General features: G+C 49.4%; 1 protein-coding gene across 9 annotated transcripts in view; it reads right to left on the bottom strand.

The window, feature by feature from the left end:
* Positions 1 to 2,896: 2,896 nt before the first annotated feature.
* NOD2 (nucleotide binding oligomerization domain containing 2) overlaps positions 2,897 to 24,367 on the bottom strand; it is a 39,798-nt gene continuing 18,327 nt past the window's right edge. For 4 of the 9 annotated variants that reach the window (XM_064489171.1, XM_031458470.2, XM_031458469.2 and 1 more), the window contains 8 exons: positions 20,760 to 20,843; positions 20,462 to 20,545; positions 18,007 to 18,090; positions 15,995 to 16,078; positions 15,471 to 15,554; positions 13,697 to 13,780; positions 10,208 to 10,291; positions 6,878 to 8,700 (listed from right to left, as the gene is read on the bottom strand). In XM_064489171.1, coding sequence (XP_064345241.1) covers positions 8,628 to 8,700; positions 10,208 to 10,291; positions 13,697 to 13,780; positions 15,471 to 15,554; positions 15,995 to 16,078; positions 18,007 to 18,090; positions 20,462 to 20,545; positions 20,760 to 20,843 — 661 coding nt within the window. In that variant the 3' untranslated portion in view covers positions 6,878 to 8,627. Of the gene's footprint in view, positions 4,856 to 6,877; positions 8,701 to 10,207; positions 10,292 to 13,685; positions 13,781 to 15,470; positions 15,555 to 15,994; positions 16,079 to 18,006; positions 18,091 to 20,461; positions 20,546 to 20,759; positions 20,844 to 24,367 lie in introns of those variants that run through there. The other 5 variants (XR_010382318.1, XR_010382317.1, XR_010382316.1 and 2 more) reach the window with 5 other exon arrangements.

A 24,367-nucleotide genomic window follows, 5' to 3' on the forward strand; every position in this document is an offset into this window, starting at 1 on the left:
GCAGCATACCTTGCTGCACTGGATACTCCTGTTAATTATTTCCTTCTCCTTTGACATTTTAAGTACCAATTATGGGAAAAGGTGATTAATACTGAGAAAGGAAGAGGGGTGTGTGTGTGTGTGTGTGTGTGTGTGTGTGTGTGTGTGTGTGTGTGTTTAATCATGAGAGGAAAAATTTCCCCAGTGGAAAGTGACATTTCTGAAGATTTGGGGAATTTAAACCAGTAACTACATAAAAGAAGTCACATGAGTGATTATTAACAGTACTAGTAAACCACCCATCTTCCTTGCCATAAGCACCCAAAATGAAACAGACATCTTTTGAAAACCTGAGCCTCAATCTATCCTTGTCCCTCCTTAGTCCACCTTTAACCAGCTTCATAATCACGCTGCAGGAGAAAGCAATAAAATAAGAATCAACAGGCCTAGCTCGAAGGTGGCCTTAGACAACACTGTTCCCTTCTACAACTAGATTCTCCAAAAAAAGTCAATAGGACTCAGAAGTCACAGCCTGGCTGTCTGGCAAATAAAAATTCAGCCTGTAGACTGTTTTTGCAGACTCATAGAGTGAGAAGGAGGAAGGAGAAGAGGAAGCAGGGTGCGAGAGAAGAATTTTGAATCCTTTTAGACAGGGCAAGCACTCTCCCTTTCTCCAGTTTGCCACAGCCCTCACCATTCCCTATTTTATCCTGCTGACACACTTCTCTCTGTTACATTATCTGCTGGCTCCTGAAGGCATTTGTGTCTGCCACTCCTGGCTTAGAACATCTTTCTGTCCTTTCTGATGATGGTGTATGCTTCAGGAGGGATTTCATCTCTACCAGCAGTGGTCAGATCCTTTGCACAGCCCTCCTGTCACAGATTCCCTGAATCAGACTGTGTTGGGGCTTGACTTCACCCAAGAGATATTCTTCCAAGCCAGGCCTGATCAACCTAATCAACAGGGCTTATCTCAACGACCATCTCCAATTATTGGTAACGATAGCCTAGAACATTGTATTGAAAACAATCCTAAAGATGTATTCAGGCTCCCAGGAAAGAAAGATGCCTGCCAGCGGATAAGGTGGGGGAATAGAGTCATGGTGCTATTATTTGCAGTCCTTGGTAAGCCAGCCTCTCATTTTACAGATGGGAGATTAAGGTCCAGAGAGGGAAAACAACTTGTCCCCAGTCACCCAGGAGATGAGCTGGGACCCTCCTAATTTCAAGCCAGGGCTCTTTTCTCTCTTTTTTTTTTTTTTTTTTTTTTTTTGTGGGGTAGAGGATCTAAGTTTACTCATTTATTTTTTTAATTCTTTTTTACAAGTAGAGGTACTGGGGATTGAACCCAGGACCTCGCGCATGCTAAGCACAGACACTACCACAGAGCTCTACTCTCCTCTCAAGCCAGGGCTCGTTCTACCTCTGTTTAAATGGGTTCTCCAATTAAAATTCCCATCCTCTCTGCCTTCCAAATCTTCCTTTCATTTAAGGCTCAGCCAAAGCCCACTCACTTCCCAAGGTCTTTGCAGGTGGCTCCAGGTCCCACTGATCACCTCTGTCTACCCACCACCCGAGAGCTGGTTCCACTCAGCCTGGCCCTGGCTTTACGCAACCAGCGGTTCAGGCACCCAGCAGGCAGCAGGAAACACAGCAGCATACAAGAGAGATGGCACCTCACCCTTTGACAAGGAAGGCAGACCTTAAACAACTAATTACACAATCACTTAATTAGGGAGGTGAGAGGAAGCCTCAGGAGAACTGCTCCGAGCACACATCAAGGGTGGCTTGGAGTTCGGGGAAAGCCTGTTTAAGGAACTCACCTTTAGATGCGGTACAAAAGATGCCTGGCAGCTGGGGTGAGGGGAGCACTCCAGGCAAAGGGAACATATTGCATGACATATCCGAGGAACTGAGAGAGGCAGAATGCAGAACTGTGGGCGCAGAAGGGCCAGTCAGGCGGGGCACGGCGAACCGAGACCAAGGGGTGCTCTTTATCCCAGGAGCAGTGGGAGCCCTCTGAAGGGTGGTAAGCTGGGTAGTGACTGTAATTCTAAATTCTCTCGCACATTTCTCTTATTACACACAGCAGGACCCTAACACAGAGCCACTGAACCACATGGAGCTCTCTCCCCCAGGTGTTGCTGGTGATTAGGTTCTTGTTCGTTGCAGAAAGAATTCAGAGACAGGGAGGTTAAGAAAGTAAAGTGAGGATTTATTAAGGGATAGATAGATAGAGCGGGCGGGCTCAGGTGAGCAGCTGCTCTGAGTTTCTTTGATAAGTTGGTTACACAGGGTGTAAAAATGAATGGGCAGAATAGTCACTGGGGAGGGAAGGGTTTGGGATCGTATTCCCTGATTTTCATCCTAATTCCTCCTTTCCGAGGAGAGCAGGGATTTTTGTCCTTATTAGCCTGGATTGGAAGTGTCATGGCGTCGGTACATGATGGGTACTTCTAATCTGCAAGGTAATTTTACTGTAATAGGAGCACAATGAGCAAAAGGTTACATTCAGACACTGGAGATTCCTTTGTCCCATCTTTCTTTGTTGGCTTCCATGATACTTTTTGCCCAAAAATGTGTGATTTCTTATCAGCCAGGGGTTCCTGCTTTTCTCTGTCTACCCAAGAACCCCTATTGCTTACATGATGTGTGGTTTCCTGCATTTGGCCCATGCCCCTCCTTTTTTTGCCTGATTTCTGCCATTTGGCCTGCATCCCCCTTTCTCTGCTCATATCACTCCATCTGCCTGCTCTAACACCAGGAGCTGGGACTCTCCTGGCAGCCTGGTAGGGGCCTCTGACTTAGAATAACACCTAGTCTGGACTCAGCAAAGCCTTCTCAATAGCACACATCACGGTTATTCAGGACATCCTCCCTCATGCCTCCCAAATGGCTGCCACAGGCTACCCCTTACTCCCAGCCCCATCAGATTCAGTGTTTTTTTTTTTTTTTTTATATTCTATTGCCTCCGCTCAACCAAAAGGCTCCTGATACTCTGCACCCCTCACTGCAACCCTGCTGCCTTCCCCATCTCAGGAAACGGCAACTGCTAGTTTTTCATCCAACCTCCCTTGAGTCCAGCCATTTCCCCATCACTTCTGTGAACACGTGCATTCTCCAAACCGCAAGGATAAGTGGATCAGGCATCCCCACAGGCAAGGATACTGTACAGTGCTTTCTCCGTAACAGACCAGCACAGGGTTTCAATCAATGGCCTTCCATCTCAAGGATATGCTTCTCTCTTAGTGAGGGACAAACTCGAGGTACAACTGAACATTCTGTCTCTGAGGGCTTTTACTCCGGTCACCTAAAAGCTCTTTATGATAAGATAAAAAAGATTACTTCAATCATCTTTAATCCAGCCGAACAATAAATCCATGCTCTCCGGTTTGAGCTATTTGCTGTTATCAATGACAAATGATTTAGAAAACACACACAGAGAGAAAAAAGGTTGAAGATTCACTCTTCATTGGGATCTTTGTGCTACCTCTAGAAGCCATTTTGAGCAGTAGATACATTAGGAATGATCCCATGTCCCCAGAAGCCTTCCTCCCTTAGGAAGGAGACACTAGATGTGTCTGGGAAAAAAGTGACTCATTATCATCCTCTGCACCAACTTCTATTTCTGCCCCCTTTAAGCAGGTGGATTCTCCATTCATTCAAAAAATATTTGGGCATCTACTATGTGCCAGACACCGTTCTAAATTCTGAGGACATTGCAGTGAGCAGAGCCCATGTTCCCATGGAGCTGGCATTCCAGGGGAAGGAAGAAACAAGCGTGCATCAGGAGGTGCATGCTGAGAAGACAGTACCAAGCAGGGCAGGGGAGAAGAGGTGGTTGGGGTCTGCTATTTTAGGTAGATTGTTCAGGAAAAAGCTCCTTTGATAAGGCATCGTGCAAAGACCTGAAGGAAATGAGGAAGCCAGCCATGCTGCTATCTACAGAAGACTGCTCCCATAAGAGGATACAGGCAAGTGCAAACATCTGGAAGCAGCAATGTGCTTGGTGTTGTCAAGGAACAGCCAAGAAGCTGGTGTGGCTGGATTGCAGAGGATGGGGGTGTAAGTGACAACAGTGAGGCCAGAGAAACACAGGGGTGGTCCAGGCCAGCAGGAGACCTTGACATTCACCCAGCACCAGATGGAAGTCTTGGGAAGTTGAGATCAGAGATGTGGCTCATCTGACTTATGTTTTAATGGGCTCATTCCAAGGCACAAGGGCAAAAGCAGAGAGAGCAGTCAGGAGACTGAAGCAGAATAATCAGGCAAGGGTGGGTCTCAAAGGAGCCTCTGGTTTCCTGGGGGTGGGGAAGAGCAGGGGAGGGGAGGGGAATGTGGAGCTGAAGATGTCAAGAAAGAAGTTCCAAATAAAGAAGAGATGCAGCCCTCCTGAGAGGAAGGGTTTTCAGAGGGATTGGCAGGGAGAAGGGGAATGCTTAGGGGATTGGATTTGGGGATTGTTCTGGAAGTGATGCTAAGTGGGATGAAATTTAGAGGGAAAAAAAGAAATCTCGGGGAATCCAAAGAGCTTGGATTGCCAGTCTGCACAGCTGCTGTCTCTCACCATGTAACCCTTCCAGGAAAACTGTCCAGGCTGGTCCCTGATGTTGTCCATGACCTTGCTGTTCACTGGTAACCTGGCACCTGCGGCCAGAGGCTGGATATGCGTTGCCTCCTGTGCAGGTGTCACCAGGGTATGTATCCCGACTGCTGTGTGCTTCACCCACTGGGCTGCACCAATCTCCTGGGTGGAGAAGGAGGCGTGAAGATGTGTTGGTGCAATAATGAAATGATGCTGCATGTAGTCTCAACTCAGCCGCTTGGAATGGGACTCCACCTCCCACATTTCTGTGGGGTGTATTCATTTCAGCATCTGGTTTTGGCAATATAGGGGGGAATAACACTCAGATTGACACTTTTTTTCTTCTAGGATGATGATGAATATAATTAAAGTCTGAGGCTCTTTAAAATAAATTCTCCTGCTCTGATACTTTTTTTCCCCCTGCATGTAAGAATTCAATATTCTGAGCTACAAATCTGGACTCTGTCTGCTCCTGGATAGGCCACCAGCCACCAGCGCACACCTTTCAGGTAACCTCCCTGGTGGAGAATTTTTAAGTTCGCAAGTTACCTGAAGGGGCCTAGGCTGCTTTTGGTGGATCTACAGGGCTTTCTCAAGTTAAGAAGCTTCCACTCTGAGCTCTAATGGTAATCACGTGTCAGTACCACCCTTACCTGGGCCCTCTCGATCTCTTCTTTCTCCATAATCTCTCCCTGGGTTATGTCATCCAGGCCCAAGGACCCCGTTCCCCTTCTGATGCTGAGGACCCCCATGCTGACACTTATATCTCATGGTGACCTCTCCCATGGGCTCTAGACCCACACCTAACTTGGCGTCTCCATCTGACTTTCCCACTTAGATACCTCAAACTTGAAAATCCAAAACAGAAGTCTCTTTGGCTTCCAAATTTGTTTCCTACCTGTCTTCCCCAGGTCCCCCATTACTCAGGTCAAAAATCCAGGAGTCATCCTTGGGTCTTCCCTTTCACTCATCCCTCTCATCCTTTCTATTTGGAAACCTTTGAAAATTTACCACTAGAATATCTCTGGAATCCATCCTTTTCCCTCCACTTCCATTGATCCCTCCTTAGGTTGCCCAGCTGCCTCTCCCCTGCAGTGATTCCTAGGTGGTCTCTCTAGTTCCTCTCCCCCTCACCCCTGCCCCTGTGCATTCCAGTCCCCTCTCCACCCTGGGAACAAGAGAGATCTTCTTTAAATGTAATGGGATCGCACTGTCTCTGCTTAGAACTCTCCAGTGGCCTGCCGTGACTCTTGACCATGGCCAACTAGGCCCTTCATAGACTAGCCCTACCTGCCTCTGTAGACCCATGTGGTGAACTCTCCCCTTTACCTGCCTCAGACATACGTTATCAGTTTCCTGTGGCTGCTGTTACAGATCACCACTCACTTGGTGGCTTAAAAATGACACAGATTAATTCTCTTACAGTCCTGGAGGCCAGAAGCCCAAAATAGGCTGGAACCAAGAGAGCTGCAGGACTGCACTTCCTTCAGAGGCTCCAGGGGGAAATCTGGTTCCTTGCCTTTTCCAGCTTCTAGGGCTGCACTCCTCCGTCCACAAGGTCCCTTCCTCCACCTTCAAAGCCAGCGATATAGCATCTTAATTCAGTGGCCACACTGCCGCCTTCTTCTATGTCAAATCTCCCTTTGCCTGTCTCTTATAAAGACACTTGTGGTTGCATGTGGGTCTATCCAGATTACCTAGGATCATCTCTCCATCTCAAAACCCTTAACTTAATCACATCTTTAAAGTTCCTTTTGCCACATAAAGCAACATTCACAGGTTCCAAGGACTAGGACCTGGATATTTGGGGTCCCTTATTCAGCCTACCACACCTAACAAGCTCTTTCCCATGGCAGGGTCTTTGTACAGCTTGCCCCCTGTGCCTGGAATGTTCCCCCATGACCCCCTTTACTCCTTGCATGGCCAATTCCTTCTCATTTAGGGGGCTGTCACCTCCTCAGAGAACCTGTCTCTGAGCCACCCCCAATCTGAAGAAGGTTTCCCTCTATCTTGAACCTTTGTTTATTTCCTCCCTTGCACTTGCCACGGTGGACCTTATGTTATATATTTTCCAGTTTACTTGTTTTCCACCTGCCTCTGCCTCTCCCCTCCCCATCAGTGCTTTGAGGACAGGGATGATGTCTGTTTTGTTCAGATGGCTTTGCAATCCAAGATGGCGCTAGGCAAATGGGCTGCTCTGTCTACTCTTTTGAGAAAGCAGGCCCCTCTCCATCTCCCTCCTGATCTTCTCTGTTCAAAACCATGGTCTGGAGAGAATCTGACACCACCAACAAAGAGAACCCACAGACAGGCTCACGTGGGCAGCGGCCCAGGGAGATGCCGCAGCATTTAATGAGCCAGGAACACACGAAACCTTTCAAAAGAAGCAGGTCCCACCTTGGTGCGCATCCACCTGAGTCCTAATTAAATGCAGCGAAGAATTATTTCGCTGAGTCCTACCCAGGAGGCTGCTTGCTGAGGAGAGCTGTTTCCAAATCTTCTCCATCCTTCTCTTGCTAAAGACTCCTGAAGCCTTTTGGAGAAAATCGAGGGAGACCCAGAGGCCTTCCTACATGTCTCACATTCTCTACAGCCTTTCAGCTGGGGCACCACGAGGCTCTTGCACAGCTTAAAACTTCATGCTGGGTTAGATTTTTCTAAACCAAAGCCAAATGTGTTTTGATTGCAAGGCTGTTTTTAAAAATTGCTTGTGCCTTAAGCAATACATTATCTGGTCGAAACATCATGTTTTTCTCCCTTCAAGTAGAAAATTGTGCTTTGATATTTGACATTGTTCAGGAATATTTTAAAATGTTTGGTCACAATGAAGATAGCTTTGGTGACTCAATAGTCTTCTCTGCAATTATTTACAGCATAAAATTCATGGTCGTGTTTTTTATAAAAGCATAAACTTGGGAGAATAAAACAAAGTGGTTGATAAATATTAACCAGTTTTCACAAATAACAGTGTTTAAAATAATAACACTGGCACAGCACCTGACAGTTTACAAAAGCTTCAACACGCTTCATTTTGAAAAATCCAGAAAAACATCTTCTTCTTAAGGAAGGGCCTTTGATTTTGCCACTGTAAACTTCTGATCCATAACTTTATATCCTAAAGCATTCTGGCACCAAAAAAAAAACCAAAACAACCTGAACCATCTTTTATGAATATATTTTGGAAGTCTGCTGTCAGAATTCAGCTCATAGGCATCAAACAGAGACCTAGTGGAGCTGTTCAAAATTCTGGCCCAGATTAATTTTAAAAAGCTGCATTTGGATAGGGAGTTGTTTCCAAAGGTTGAACTGAAGAATAATTGATTTCACCAGAAATCAAAGTCCAGATATGATACTAGCTGTAGAGTGGTCATATTTTTCTTGAAAATCTGGAATGTCTTAGGGAACAAATGGCTGTCACATGTCTGCTCCCTTTCAATAATGTCTTAATTACCAGAAAGGAGAGAAGGGTTAAATTGTAGCCCTTCCCACTCTGCGTGTAGGGGTTTGGGGGGGGGGAATGGGAGGATGGGAGTACGGCTGGGGTGTAAGAGAAACAGCAAAGGTGAGAACACACTATTCTGAATCTTCAGCCACAGACAAAGGGCCCAGGACGAGTGGAGGAACCAGATCCAGAGAACAATCTATGTGGATGACCATGAGTTGAGACACGGCAGGAAGTCACTTCCTGAACAGCCCTTACTGTGAGAGGAGGTGGGAGGGGACTTTCACACAGAGCTCTCTACACCAATAAGCACTCGGTGACATCCGTGGGCCCCACTGACCTGTGTCAGGTTGGCCAGAGGCCAGTCTTATAATGTCCAGGAGGGCTGCCCGTCTTCTACATCCCAGGATTGAATCTTGGGAAGAATTTGATGGAAAAGTAGGCTTTGGGAAAGTCTACTCAGCAGGGCACTGATGCACGGAACAGAGGTGACCTATTGTGTTAGCCTGGGACAGGACAGGGCTCCGTCTGACTGGGCTGCTGTCAGATGTCATCCCCACTTCTGGGACCCAAACCCACAGAACGCTCCCAAACAAACAGGTGAACGTCGGTCCACAGACATCAGAGCAAGAGTCTGGTGTCCCTGCGGCTGAGCTTCCCAGTTTCCTCTGGAGAAAAAGTGTTTCCTCGGAGCCTGAAGGGGATAAAGCAAAGAGAGGCTTGCGTGAGGGCAGGACCAGAGCCGTGCCGTCAGTTGGAAGCTGCCCACTTTCTAACCCCGTGCCCAGAAGGCCTGGCCCTCCAGCCCAGCTGCAGCTCTCCTGGGAGGGCAAGTCTATGCTGGTTTCACCCTCTGTCAGCTGGGGCGGCTCATGAATCACTGTGCACGATTTAACAAGCCTCCGTGACTCTGCAGAGTCCACACCAGACCCAGCCAGCCCTGACTTCCAAGGCCGGCGATTCTTTTTAAGGCAACAGCAGAATCTGTCAAGAATGCAATGCGCCAGTCCTGATGTCCTCCCAAGCTCTGCCAACGGGCAGCAAATAACATCAGAACCCTTAAAATATCAACCTGATGCCGGCTTGCTCCGCCCGGACACAGAATGTGACATTTCTCAGAACTGTGCAATGATTTAAAAAAAACAAAACAAAACAAAAGCCAGGCTCTGTCCAGGACCTGAGGACCTTACAGGCTACAGGAATTATATAACTGCACAGAAAGGAAAAAATCTCTCCATCACAGGACAGATTTTTAGAAGTCTTTTATTTTTAACTTCATCATTTGATAGCTACAGTTGGTACTGCCTTGATATGCTTTTTGAGGGAGGGACAAATCTGCATATTTAAGGTGGGGTCCATGAGCTTCCAGGGCTGTGGTACATAACCTGCGGCAGCCAAAGGGGTCTGGGCCCAGACAATCAGCTAGAGGGATCTGGGGTCAGCGTGAGCCCGTTTGCCCAGACGAGTGGCATCGGCCCTTCCTCTACACTGCTTAAGTACTGGCATTCCAAATGGGGGCCCAGAGTCACCAGCTTTTTTGAGAAACTCCCGAAAGATAGATTTCTTTTTCATAGGGAATGTCCTCATTTTAAAATATTGGTTTCTAGCCCAGTGCCTAAAGCATATACAGCAATGTTCACTCATAACATGTTAAACCAGGGGAAATCTTTCCACTTATCAACTGAGTATTAAATAGAACCCTGGAAAGAAGAAGGATAAATCTTTGAAGTTGTGACAGTGCTTTTTTAAAAATATGTGAAGAAACGTGACTTTTAATTCTGTAGAAAGACTTGGAAACACTGTGTGGCAGTTCCCATTCTGTGTAACGTCCACCCAGAACTGCAGAGGGTCTAATGCAACAACAGCCTTGGCCTGCGAAGGCAGGTGTCATGCTCAGCAGGGCAGGAGCTGATTTCTCTTCTCTGTTTCCCTCTTCAACCACACCCCAATTCCCACACTATTGCCTAGAACAGAGACATTTCTGAATAAATACTCATGATTTAAAAATGAAAGAGTTGGTCCCTGCTTAGAAACATGAAGATCTCTTTCCCAGAGAACCATATCCATCACATGCAGAGTGGCACCAAATGTTAGAGTCCCAAGGGATTTCAGGAATTCTCAAGTTCCTCTCTCACTTCACAATTTACAGATTGGAAAACTGAGGCTGAGAGAGGTTAAAGAGGTCTGCCCAGGGGTCTTACCAGACTTCCATGATGGTGTCATTCTTTTCAAGGGCCTGCAGGAGGGCTTCTGCCCCAAGGGAGGTGATGCAATTGTTGGACAGCCTGGAGAGGAAGATGGAATGGTGAGCTTCAAGGATGCTCATGAGCCTGTCCAGTTCAAGGAGGCTTTGGGAGTCAGCCAGCCTCCCGAAGCCCACCTGCCCCCCTCAGAATGTCCCTCTCCTGCCTGAGATTCCCAGTGAGCTCATCAACAAAGGTTCAATGCCCCAAGTGAAATGCACTCCCCTCTCCTCCATTCACCAGGTGAGTATATCTAATGAGGTAGCTGCTCCCTTAAGAAGGAACTATGACGTGGTAGTCAAGTATGTGCATTTTAGCAGACTTCCCGGGTTCAAATCCACCTTACACTACTTCCTTTTTGATCTCAGGCAAATTAGTCCCAATTTCTTCATCTGAAAAATGTACCTAAAAGGGTACCCACCTCATGGAGCATAAGAATTAAACAAAGAATGGCATATTCTAAAGCAGTGGGGGCCTCTACTTAATGGATAGAAAATAATCCATGAACAGTAATATTTTCATCTGAGGGCCTCGGGGTCACAGGGACACAGACAGATTAAAGAAAATATAAGGTTGGCAGAAAGACTCACAGACATAGAAAACAAACTGTGGTTACCAGGGGGGAAAGGGGTAGAGGAGGGATAGATTAGAAGTTTGGAATTAACAGACACACGTCACTATATATAAAATAAACGACAAGGACCTACAATATAGCACAGGGAACTATATTCAATTTCTTGTAATGAGCCCTAATGGAAAGAAAATTGAAAATATATACATGTATGTATGTATGTGTATAACTGAACCGCTTTGCTATACAGCTGAAACTAACATTGTAAATCAACTACACTTCAATAAAAAATAAGAATAAAAAAGAAGAATATATGAGGTTGGGAATAGGGAGGGCAGATGGCATACAGTCAGGAATAGCGGGGGAGAGCCAAGGGTTCCCCACGCTGTTCTTTCACTCATAGCTTGGCCTTCTAGGTTATCTCCACTACCCATCTTCCCCCTGCACAGTTTCAGGAACTTCTGAGAAGCTGTCCCTAAGGCAGTGCTAATAATAACAGCAGCCAGCGTCGGTCCAGCTCTTACCACGAGCCAGCTCATTACTGACATCCTCTCAGTGCGTGCGCAGAACCCTGGGGCGAGGGTTCAGCTATTACCCCATTTACACTTAAGGCAACTGAGACCCAAATCCAGGGAGGACCAATGTTAATGGTGCAGCTGGGGCCCAAACCCCGGCCACCAGGCTCCACTCTTAACCAATGCTCGGCAGAGACTGAGCCTGGAAGAAAGATGTAGGCTTCGCTTTGCTTTTTTAAGATATGTGAGCAGCTCGATTTTTATGGGGAAACAGTGGAGGAGGATAAAGTTCAGTGATGCTGAATTATAAGACTCTCAACGAGGCAGCGTGGGACAGCGGCCGCTGCCACTGCCTGGCGTCCGTGGGGGCCCTAAGTGGGTTAAGTCTGTGACAATGAGTGGGGACAACTTGGCCTCATTCACACCTCTTCGATAATAAACCAGGCATTGCCAAGGTCCCCCAGGGTGCAAAGCAGGTTGTCCCAGCTCAGACCAACCTAGGCTCCACCCTGGGCCTCCCAGCCCAAGCTTCACCCATGTGACGGTGGAAGTGTTTTCCCCAAATATTTGGAAACTTCCGAGCCCCTGTGAAGCAACACAAGCAAGTGCTGCCAGGGTGGATGGCGGGCTGGCAGCAAAGCAGACGTTCTCCCAGAGGCAGCTGTCTGCCTGTCTTGGAAGGCGGGTGTTTTCCCTGGGCCCCGTTTGCCAGGGCAGATGCCACGCTCCTTTAGCAAAAGGAGCCATCTGTTGGTGCCCTGACGTCCCCAGGAAATGAGGCCTCTGGCACCATGGCTGGTGTGGCGCCAGCCTCAGAGAGCAGCACTTCACAAGCCAGCCTCCCGCTCACATCCGCCATCCCTGTCCCTGTGGCATGAGTCCCTGCCCGCTGAATCCATCACCCATAGTACCCCGATCATTTCCCCATCAACACTGCCGCAGCCCAGCCCCCTAGCTCTGGACTTGCAGGACCTCCACGAGCTCCGGTCCCTGTTCACCCTTCCTCCACTGCCATCAGCCTGATCCAGTCTCCTTCATCACCCAGAAGGCTGCAGGAGCCTCCTGGCTGGTCTCCCTGCTTCCCTCTTGCCCCTTCCACCTGTTCTGCACAAAACAACAAGCATGATCTTTCCATGATATAAATCAGATCACGTGACTGCCCTCATTCAAACCCTCCAAAGGCTTTAGAAAGTCCTTAGGATATACCCCCAAATCCTTTCCATGGCCCTGAGGGCCCTATGGCCTGTTCCCCCCACCTCTGCCCCGCCACCATCTGCCACAGGCCAACCTCACAGGCCCTCCTTCTGTTCTCAGAATCACCAACCTTGTTTCTGCCACAGGGCCTTTGTACTTACCATCCTGGCCACCTGGAATGCATGTCCCTAAGACCTCACATGGCGGGAACCTTCTTGTTATTCAGGTTTCAACTCAGATGCCACCTTCTCAGAGAGGCCTTGCCCAGCAGCAGCTACCCCACCCTCTCCGGTCAATCCCTGTCATCTCTCTCTTGAATTTTCTTGAGAGTACTTATTACTAACAGAAATGATCTTATGTTTATCTGTTTACTTGTTCATTATCTGTCTCTCTCATTCAAGTCTAAGAGCTCCGTGAGCAGGGCCTTTTTGCCCACTATATTCTCAGTGCCTCAGACAGAGCCTGGCACAGAGTGGGTGCCCCAGAAGCATTTCTTGTATCAACACATAAATGAGTAAGTGCACAGAGAAATAAAAGCAAGCACACCTGCCTGCATAACACACCAAGAGGAACCCCTGGAGATGACCGTCAAAATCCTCCCACCTGAGTCAGAGGACCCGTGGAGAGGGGGATAGAAGCAGGTGCTGTGGGCACCCTAAACATATCTGCTCAGCTCTCACCTCTAATTCTGAGGGCTGCTTGCTGAGAAGTTTCTACTCTCTGCCTGAGGCCCTTCTGCTGACCTGAGGAGCATGCCCAGCCACGTTCAGGGCAAGCCAGAAGTGCTAGAAATTGAATATCTCCACCAGCACCCTTCAACATATGAAGGACAGGCAGTTGGTGGATAAATAACCCCACTGCCTCACGCCTGTAGGATTGTGCCCCAGTGGTCCCCAGTGATAACCAGTTCCATGACACACCCTTTCTTGGTTACCTTCCTTCCCAGCCTCACTTTACCACTCTCTCACCAGTGTTTGCCGGGACCACCTCCCAAGTAATCAGTGCACACTGGAATCCCTGCCTGTGCTTGGGGGAACCCAGCTGCCTTCCACCTGGCCACCTTGTGTGAGTTAGCCAGGCTGGGAAGCTGCCCAGATCTCTGATTCAGAAACACCCCCTCCCAAGGCCGGTCATCACTGTCCAGGCCCCTGCTTACAGGTTCCTTACTTCAGTACTTTCAAAGTTGAATTTCTCTTAAGTCCTTCAGCGAGAAAGCACACACCTTCATCCTGGACATGGTTCTCCTCCAGGCTGGCAAGAACAAGAGGGAAAACCCAGTTGATAGGGTGATGTTCATTATGGAAGACGATGTCAATAAAGATGAATTCAGGTGCCCCCCCCAACACCATTTAGAAAATCCAACATCTGAAAACCCACATTTACCCATGAAGTAAGAACACATAAAGCAGTGTGTGAGGGTTCTCAATTCCTGGGACATCTGTAGGAGAGAATTCGCCCAGGGCTCCTCCACATATGAAGTTCCCTTACGTCCCCATAACCCAATGCCCATTTCCCCTTTCTTTCTTTTTAATGGAAACCTAACTTCATTTGGGGCAGCCATGTGCTTGGTGGAAAAACCACATTTCCCATTCTCCACTGCAGCCAGGGTTGGCTAAACAGCATCCACATGGCCATCAAAACATACGGAGAAGTTAACAGATGAGGCCTCTAGGGATGCTCTTTAAAGAAGAAAGACCCAGCTGGCCTGTGCCTTTTGACCTTCCTGGATATACAGACTGAACCTGGAATACAGACAAAGTGCTGCAGGTGCAGCAGCCATCTTGTGACCATGAGGCAACCAACCACGAGGATGAAGCCGCACACTGAGGATGTAAAGGAGCTGAGAGAGACACAGTCCAGACCCCTGCTGGCCTCGTGGAGCCGCCATATCAGCCCTATGCTGCCTACCTCCAAACTGCATACACAGGAACAAAATCATTCCTTTATTGGTTTAAGCCACAGTAGATGGAGCTTTTCCATCACTTGTGGCCTAATGTAGTCATAAACGATACACTCACAGTGAGGCAAGCCTCTAACAAGAAATTCCGAGTGTTAGAACCCAATCAAGAGACACTCCATGGTACACTGGCAGAGAAGGGAGCCCTGCTGACAGCCGAGGCCCATCAGCAAAGTCCACTTTGTGGCCATGCTCATAGATTTCAGTGCCTTTATGCTTCCTGGAGAAAATCAAACATTCAGCACTGTATGTCCCTGATATAGTTTGGAACTGCCCAGAATATGTCATAAGAAGACCAGGCGTCTAAAGGATGGAAAGCTTGGAATCAGGTCAACAGAGTAAATATGATTCATGGTTCATCTTTTAACTTCCCCCAAAGCCCACTCCACCTTGTAGGTGACGCTGACTCTAATGGCCAGTGCCCTAGGCACTCAGGCTCACCATGAAATGACAAAGCTGTAGTGGTAGCAGCAGCCACAGTAGTAATACTGTTACTACTACAATTTCACATGGACGCAGTGCTGACACATATGCCAGGCATGGGGTTAAGCTCCATACAGGCATTGTCTCATTTAATTCTTACCAAAGTGTTTTATAGTTGGAAGCAACCACACTCCCATTTTACAGCTAAGAAACCTGAGATTCAGAGACGGTTACTGAACTTTCCTAAGATCACAACAGACCTTGAGGCCCAGCCTGCTGGATTCCAAATTCTTTGCTCGTACCATTATGCCACACGGAGGCGGTAAATGAACCAACAATCCTTATTGGCAAGCTACCCACAATTAAATGAAAAGAATTGGCACCTATACACCAGGCTCTATAAGCTTCATGCCACTCAGGACACAGAAGGACAAACACAATCACCCAGTCACTCAAGCATCCACCTTGATCTTATCCACACACCTGCTTCTACAGATGAGGCCAGGGAATGAAGAAAGGCTGGTGTCTGCCTCCCCCAAGTGACAAATCCCCCAAACTCACCAGAGCTCTTCCAGGGCCACATTCTTTTCCAACATCAATGCTAAGGCTCGGGCACCCACACTGCCGATGTTGTTTCCCACCAGGCTGGGTGGAACCAAGGAACAAAACTGTGTCAGAGCAGGGAGGGACCTCAGAGATAAGATAACCTATGAAAGGCAAAAATGCATGGCAAGCACAGCCCCATGTCCTCATCTGCTCCATTTCAGACATCACTAATTGATTACAGTGCTCTTTTTCATTAAGCCCAGAGGTAGCCCTAGAATCCTTCCCAATGTGATGTACTGGGCAGCCAGTACTAATGGATTGGAGTTGATCCTTTAGATAAAATGTATCTGATCCAGCCCAAGATCTTCAATGTACAGACAGAAAATCAAGGCCCTTGAGGGAAGGGACTCAAAATTTCATGGCTCCAATCCAATGGTCTTTCTTTCTCATCCCCATTGTCTAACATGGAGGGGTAAAAATGCAGTTCAACGACCTTCAAAACCAGCCCAAGCTCCTCCCTCCTCATACTGGCTCCTTACCTGAGCCACCTCAAACTCTGGTGATCACCCAATGCTTCAGCCAAGGCCTGGGCCCCCTTGTCACCCACCTTGTTGCCCCAGAACCTGAAAAGTCCAACAGAGTCAACAGATATGTCAGTGAGAACCCGCTATATGTTATACACATGTGCCCTTCCTCTCTACAGCCCCAGCCAGAGGGGAAGGACCACTCAACCCTAGAAAGGTCTCAGGGGGACTCTGAGGTCCCAGCAAAGTGGACCTGCCTCCATCTTTTTGGAGAGACAGCCAAACTTCACTCCAAATGGGTTTTTTAGCTTCTTTAAATCAGACTTACAAAATAATTAGAAGGCCATCCAGTGTATACCCTCAGAGAACGGGGAATTCACTCTCAGTGGCAATTCATGGCTGGGACTTTTTTTTTTTTGGCATGAGTGTCAGACCTGCTTCCGCTAACTGCCACCCACAAGTCCTTAAGCACCTCTGGGACCACCCAGAACAAGGCAGCCAGCTCTTCACCTCTGGCTCCTCCTCTACAACCCCAGTTCCCTTACAGTGTCTTACTCCTTCGCCTTCTGACTCATCCTCCTCAGATCCACCATAATTTGGAAACACCCCTTTTCAAAGGTAGAGCCCAGCTCATACCTTGGGACCCGGCCATATTACATACGGGCAGTTAGACTGGACCTGCAGGTGCCCTCGTGAGCAGAGACAGTGGCACTGGGATGTTCACTACACTCTCACTCCTTAATAGTTACTCATCTCTGGCTCTGTGCCAGCACTGCTCTGCGCTCCGGGGATGTGAGTCTGTAACAGCAAAAGCCCTGGAAACAACCTAAAGTGTGCATCACCGTGAGACCAGTGAGAGCGATCACAATAGCCAAGCACTGGAATACTAAGCAGCTACTCTTTTTAAAAAATGAGGTCATGTGACATGAAAAACAAACAAACAAAAACGCCTGTAATATATCGTTAAGGCGAAAAAATGCAAGTTAACAGAACAGTTTGTATCATATGACAGTGTTTGGGGGTTATTCAGCACAGGCCCTGACCCAGCCAGGTGCCTTAATAAATATGCTGAAAGATAAACACCCCAGATGTGTCAGATGCGACCTCAAGCAGGAAAGAGCTCAGAGAGGCTGAGGCCACCCTTTTTTAGGTTCTCTGCTGCTACTAATGCATCTCAGAAGAGGTACTGCTCTTTCCAGCAACACGGTCCCATTCTGGGCTCAAACGGAGCTTGTGGGTAGCTTGCCTGTCTGTAAAATGGGTTGGAACACCTGGGCCTGAAGGTTATTCTTTCTTCCTACAGCCCTGGGTTCTTAAACTCCCAGTTGTCGTCAAATGGATCCTAGTTCACACCAGGGCAAGACAGGACAGGAGAGGGGCCTCCCGGGGGGCATCACTCCGCCCAGCAAACAGAGGAAGCCCCCCTCGGGGGCCCTGCGGTCTGCGGGACTGCCCTCCCTGCCTGTGTCTGATTCCCCTCCCCTCCCTGGCAGGCCCAGCCGCGGCCACAGGAAACAAGGGCTCTGAAGGACCTGGCGCAGCCCCCTCCCACCCTGGATCCAGTGTCAAGCCTTCCCCACTTCCTTCTCTCTCCTTGGTTCTCACCCCTGGCTGCACATCGTCCGGGGAGCCTTTCAGAATGACTGATTCTTAGACCCCGGCATCTAGATATGTTATTGAATTAGTCTGGGGTGGGGCCCAGACAATGGTGTTCTTCAGAAACTACCAAGTGGTTCTAAGGGACAGACGAAGGAGAGAAGGACAACCCAAGCACCGTCGAGGACCAGAGGGTTTCCTGCTGCCATTCATGGGCACTGCCCTCCCCCAACCCTGACATCCTGAACTTCCTGTTTATCGAGTGAAAAGCAAGGCAGAGGCAGCCCGGGCCGCCCACTTGCTCCCTGCCTCACCCTCCCCACTGCAACCTGCGCGTCCTTTTCTGGCTAAAGGGTTCATGTCACCTGCCCCTTAATCCTCACAAGCCCCAAACCCCTCTGTGCGCCCCCTCCCCCCAGAATCCCACCTACCCCAGGAACTGCAGGGAAGTGTTGGCTCTGAGCCCGTGGGCCAGCACCTGGGCTCCTGCAGCAGTGATGTGGTTATTCCCCAGCCTGGAAGGGAAGACAGAGGAGGCTGAGAAAGAGAGGGGACACAGGGACCCTTAGTGCCCTGAGGCCCGGGTCAGGTCGGGGAAAGCGCAGCCTGGACAGAGAAACAAAGAAGAAAGCTTTGAAGACCTCTCTGCAGGATGCAGGATGCGGGAACCAGTCCTCTAGCTCCAGCCGAGCAAGTGCATGGGTGCTGTGTGTGCTCAGGGAGCTCCCTCAACGCTCCTGCAACTTCATTTTCCACCAGCAAAGGGAAAGTAGTGAAAGGGCCTGTTTTGCAAAGCAGTGTGAGAGGCACCAACAGGCACCAACAGGCAGCTGTCCATGGAGGTGGTTTCCCCAGAGGACAAGGGTGACTCACTGTCACATCTCCTCCCGTCTCAGCCCCCTGCAGCCTTCCCAGATCCACTGTCACTGCAGGTAGCATTTATCTGATCGGAAAGAGCCTGGGGCAGGCCCAGGTGGCTGGACAGAGGAAAGGATCCTCAAAGCCTTCGGGCAGGGGTTGAGGAGGGGGTTTCAGCAAAATCTATACACCTCAGAGAGTTTCAGGGAGGTCCCCAGAAATCTCACCCACGGCTCCCAGGCTTCCTGCAGTAATAATACGATTTCATCTTTCAAAGAACTTTCATACACTTGAAGCCACTCTGGCTCACAATAATCCTATAGGGCAGGTATTATTACTATCCCTTTTCAGAAGGGGTGTGGTAGCCTCTCAGGTCACTGACCTAGGTGTGTAACTAAGGGCCCCAGCTCTTATGCTGGGAGGTCCAATGTCCCCTCTGCACCAAGTCCCTCTTCCCACGGGCCGCTCCCAGCCTGGGACTGGGAGACATGAGACCCCTCTGCTGGGCTCGCTGGCTGGGGGACTCCCCAACAGCCTTCTGTCCTCTCTCGGAACTGCACTGGAGTCTAAGATTCTTCTTCCCAACCTTCCTTGCTTCCTTCTCTCCATCACTCAGGGTCAGACCTGCACTGCAGTCAGCTGATCCTCTCAGCCTCTCCCAGCTCCCTTCCCTAATTTCCCCTCACAGGCATTTCCCCAACAAATTTTTTTAATTCCCCCTTGGAGGGCTGGACTAATAGGATAAACATGCTGAGAACTTACATGATTTACCCGCCATCTTTCAGGCACCAAGCTCACTATATAAAGCAGTTACTATATTGTACCAGCTTTTTGCATATCAACTTGCTTAAATGTCACAACAACTATAAGATAGCTACAATTATTATCTCCTTTTTTTTTTATGAGAGGGAGGTGATTGGGTTTATTTATTTATATTTGGAGGAGGTACTGGGGATTGAACCCAGGACCTCATGCATGCTAAGCACACACTCTACCACTGAGCTATACCCTTCCCCAATCCCCATTTCATAGAAGGGAAAACAGAGGCACAGAGATATTGGGCTGACCCATGGTCACACAGCTAATGAGGATGCAAATCTCAGAGATGCTGGTCTGGTTCTAGAGCCCCGGGCTCTCAACAATGATGCTACATTAACCCAAAACCCAGGCCTCACATTCTTGGTGCAGCACCTTTCTGCTACCCTACAGCCCTCCCTGGAGGTTGGGCCAACCAGTTCGAGCCCCAGAGGCTCTCAGGTTTCTAAGTCTGTGGGAGCAGGTAGTAGTGGCAGAAGAGAGTCCTTGGCACAGAATGACAGCTCTAGGGTGGCCTTAGCAGCCCTGAGCCTGAGCTACACAGTCAGCAATTTAAAAACTGCAGCTCCCATCCCCAAAAGGATGGAAGCAAGTCTTCACTTTGTCTTCTTTTACTGCCTCATAAATCCAGGAGGCAAGATGATCCCAGAGAGAAAGAGAAGCCAGGCCAAACTGGGACCAGCTGGAAGGGCAATGTAATGGTACTAGACAGAAGAGAAACTCCAGCTGAGACCAAGGGGTTCAGGAGTTGCAGAAATGCAGACTTTCCAGACTAGGGTGCAAACCCTGCACCCACCATGCAGTAAAAGGACCTTCTGAGAGCTTTCTGGGAACTGGCTGCCACCGCTGTGGTGGCAAGTGACTGCTGCCTTCCTCCCTGCGCCCAGCACGTGCTCAGCGTACATCAGGGAACTTGTGAACCCCAGAGAGCTGGTGACACTTTTAGACACAAGGAAGAAAAAGGTCCTGGAAACCTTCTTCAGCCCTTAGGGGCTGAAGGTCAAAAGGTAGGAAGCCTCAGCAGAGCTGGTCCAGAGTTTGCTGGGGAGGTCACAGCTTTGGTGAAACTCTCCTCAAAATGAGACACTCGCCCTGTATTCAGCCAGCAGATCCTGTGCACCACACGGGCCAAACCAGGGCCAAGACCAGACCAAACTGACTCAGCTGTGGGGACAAAAAGCGGTTTCCAGGGTAGGGGGGCCCCAGGCTCACCTCAATGCCAAGAAGTTCTGCCTGCGTGCAAGGAGCCTAGCCACGGAGTGTGCACAGCCGTCGGTCAATCTGTTGTTGAATAGACTGGAAAGTTCCGAGAGAGGAGACATGGAGACGAGGCACAGTGGACAGTGACCACCTGAACCCCAGGTAGCCAGCTCCCTCAGGACAGGAGTCCCCTGTCCCTCCAGCCATGCAAACACCCCTGGCCTGGCCCAGCCCTCGCTCACAGCTGGAGTGGCACAGCCTGGAGTGAGGCTGGGGACGTGGGGCCCAACGTCCGCCCAGCCTGACTTACGCTAGCTTCTGCAGCTGCTCACAGTGGAGAGCATGTTCGACGAGCTTGCAGATGCCTCGGTCTGAGATGTTGTTATCTCGCAAGCTACAAACAGATAAAAAAGATAAAGATAAACCTGAAATCAAAGCAGATGAGAGAGGGGGGAAGAAAAAGAACAAAACCCCAAAAGAGACCTTTGCTCAACCCCGAAGTGCCAGCGTCTGTGCTTCTGGGAAACGCCACAAGGATGGAGGACCCCGGAAAATGGAGACTCCCCCCTGCCTGGCCAGGGTGCTGATGTCACGTACTCTGTGCGGGTGGGGGTGACTCCAGAAGTGGGGACCCAGAGGCCCTGCAAAAGAGCACTGGAAGCCTTGGAAAGGCACTACCTAACGGGAGGCACTGTTTCCAGCTTGTAAAAGGGAAAGGAGCATCACGAAGGCTCTGTGGTGGGATGGAGCAGGTATAGGGGAGGGCGCAGTGGGAACTAGACAGGCCACCATCCAGGGGAGTAGAAGGACCACCAGTTAAACAAGTTAGGCCAAAACTTTAAGAAACCAGCACTAACGGCAACGTTAATGCTCCCATAGGCCAGCCTCTGCCTGGCAGGTCTCTTCTGACACTCCCCTGGGGGCAGTGTTCCCAAAACTCACCTGATCACAAGATCGTCTGAAAGCATCCCTAAAATACAGACTCTCAGGACCCTGGCCTGCAAATTTTGAGTCTGCATGTGTGAGCTGGGGCTCAGACATCTGTGTATGTTAATAACTGCACCCAAGCTTCTGCCTCTTCAGGCCAACTTGGGAGGTCCCGACTTAAAGGTTAATACCTCAAGCTCTGAGATCCCTTAAAGGAAGTTCTGCTCCTGGGAAGCCACCTACTAGCTATTTGTTGGTCCCTTCATCTGTGTGAAAAAGAAAGGATAGTATTACTGACCTCTCTGGGTTCTGGTGAGGATTTAAAGAGACAGTGCACACAGTAAAAGCTGTGAGCACCTGGCACATAGTAAAAGCTACCTGTAATCTGATCCCTCGCACAGATGGATTGTCTGCTGTCCTAGGGCTGTCCTCAGCATGTCCCAATAGTAAGGATATTTAAATTTCACAGCCCACAAAGTAGGTACTACTACAATGTCCAACAGAGAGAAAGAAACTGAGGCACAGCACGTGATGTGACTTCACCAAGGTTGTACAGCACCTAAGGGATTTGGGGCTAGATGGTCTGGCTCCAAAGCCCACTCTTAGCCACGACCTTGTACGGCCCTCTCCCTTCCCACCTGCTCTGGGCTCTAAGGTCAGATTTCACGCATTGGGGAGTCACAAAATCAATTCTGACGGTTCTGAGCAGGATTTTTAAGCACAAAAAGAACAGAAAGGAAAAAGAGAGCAGAGTGTGTCTGGGTTAATCAGAGAAAGTCATTAAATGAAATTTCAGTTTTACATGCCTGCTCATACCCTCTATCACTGCGGGTCACAGTCAACAAACTTTCAAAGCCATCGCCTAGACCTAGAGTCAGAAGCAGGGTCTAAAGAAACCTACATGCACAGGGGCACTTCGTGTATGGGGCTTCTTGACGTCTGAGGACTTGGGTTGGCATGGGAATGTCTGAAGTGGGAGAGAGGCGGCTGGGCACCGTGGGAGAGAAATTTCTCTCTCTCTCTCCCCCTCCCCTCTCCCTGCCTCTGTCTCTTTCTCTCTGCCTCTCTGCCCCCCTCCCTCACTCCCTCTCTGTCCCCGTGCCTCACACACACAGGAAAAGCCCACGCAGCAACTTCATGGCTGTCTGCACACCTCCCCTCCCCCCCGGCCCCGACCCCGGCAGCAATGGCAGTTTCAGTACTAAGCGTGTGTGGGGTAAAGGGCAGCGGAACTTGGTCAGGGACTTTCACTGCCAGGGGGAAATCAAGCAGGTTCCCACAGGTCCTCACAGGGTGGTCTCTAAAGTGCTTGTGTCAGAATCACTTTCTTTCTTTCTTTCTTTCTTTTGGTGGGGGGGGGGGTAATTAGGTTTTGTTTCTTTTCTTTTTTTCTTTTTAATGCAGGTGCTGGAGAGTGAACCCAGGACCTGCTGCCTTGTAGGCATGCACTCTACCACTGAGCTATATCCTCCCCGCTCAGAATCACTATGTTTAAAAACAGGGATTCCTGGGCCCCCACCTCAGATCTACAGAATGGGAACCGCTGAGCACAGGCCCAAGACTCTGCATTTCCACAAGCCCTGGTGCACACGACGGTCTGAGCACAATAATCAGACCTCACCTTTCTCTGAAAAGAGAGGCTGGCCCACAGCCTCCACTCAGCCCTTCCACACACCCGGGGAGTCACGTGGGCCTTCCCACCCGGGGACGGGGTGTCCCTTCATGCTAGGGATCCATCTGCGAGGACCACCCAGGCCGAGTGGTTCCTGACCTCTTGGGGTTCAAGGACTCCTCTGAGAACTACCAGTCCACTCTCTGGAAAAATGCACATTCACAATTCTATCAGGAAAACAGCGCCCACAGAGAGCTCTCCAAATTCCTGGGTGAAAATACCAGGTTCCTCCTTCCGAGGGAAGCACTGTGCTGTCCTATTGTGTCCACCTGGCCAGATGCTCTCGCCCCCTTCCCTGCCCGGCTCTCGGTCCTGGACTACATCAGCAAACCCCCTGCTCTGGCTCCCTGTGGGTTAAGGCAAGAGTAGGGAGGAGAGGACGGGCCAGGGATTCCCCACAGACCTCACCCTCACACTGTGCAGCCTCAGTCCTTTCAGCCAAGAACCACTCGGCCCGCCCCCACTTCAGGCCTAAGGAGGTTGACGGCCCTCTCTCTACCCCAGCCCCACTGCCTTAGCCCAGGACCCTTCACCGCCCCTTTCTGCTCTTCTAACTCCTGCCCAAGCTTTTGCAAACAGTCCCTTTATTGAACTCTCCTCAAAGCATCCAATTTAAGTGTCCTCAGCTTCCTCCTGATACATTCATACTTACCATATATATTAACTCTCATCATCTATATATTAACTCTCTATGATGTGCTATATATTACATTATTATTGCATTATATTTATAGATCTACGACCATGGTCCCTCTGTAAGGGACAGCAAGGACCACCACATGGTTTCTAGTAGACTTTCATGTGTTTGCTCGATGGAGAATAAAATCTTCCTATCTTCCTGCTTTGGCCCAGAGAAGGTGTGTCACCTTAATACATTCAAGGAGAGGTTCATCCTTTGCTCAGGGTGAAATAAGGTCACCTGAGGGAGACCAAAAGCCCTGGGAGGCTGTGAGTTGATTTCAACTTTGAGCTATAACTTCTGCTTTCTCAGAGGTTTAAAATAGGGAGCAGGACATCCCCTGCAAGGCTGTAAGGGAAGCTGGGGTGCCCGCAGCATGCCCTCTGCCCTCGCCTGGCCCAATATGTGCAGAGAGGCCCATGGGTGCTAAGGCACAGCCATTCCTCTGAGGGAAAGCTCACACCTTCGACAGGGGGCTGAAAGCAGGCAGGACAGTGCCAAAATCTCTGCGCTTCATAAGGAATAAAAAAAAAAGCAGGTGTTGCTCTGTGGCCACTTTCTACCTCTTGAGTGTCAAAATTCCATCTCATTGGGATTTTAAAGTCTCTCATGGGGATCATATGGGATTAACAGATGCACG

Source organism: Camelus dromedarius, chromosome 9 (assembly GCF_036321535.1).
Source record: "Camelus dromedarius isolate mCamDro1 chromosome 9, mCamDro1.pat, whole genome shotgun sequence".
Taxonomy (NCBI): Eukaryota; Metazoa; Chordata; class Mammalia; order Artiodactyla; family Camelidae; genus Camelus; species Camelus dromedarius.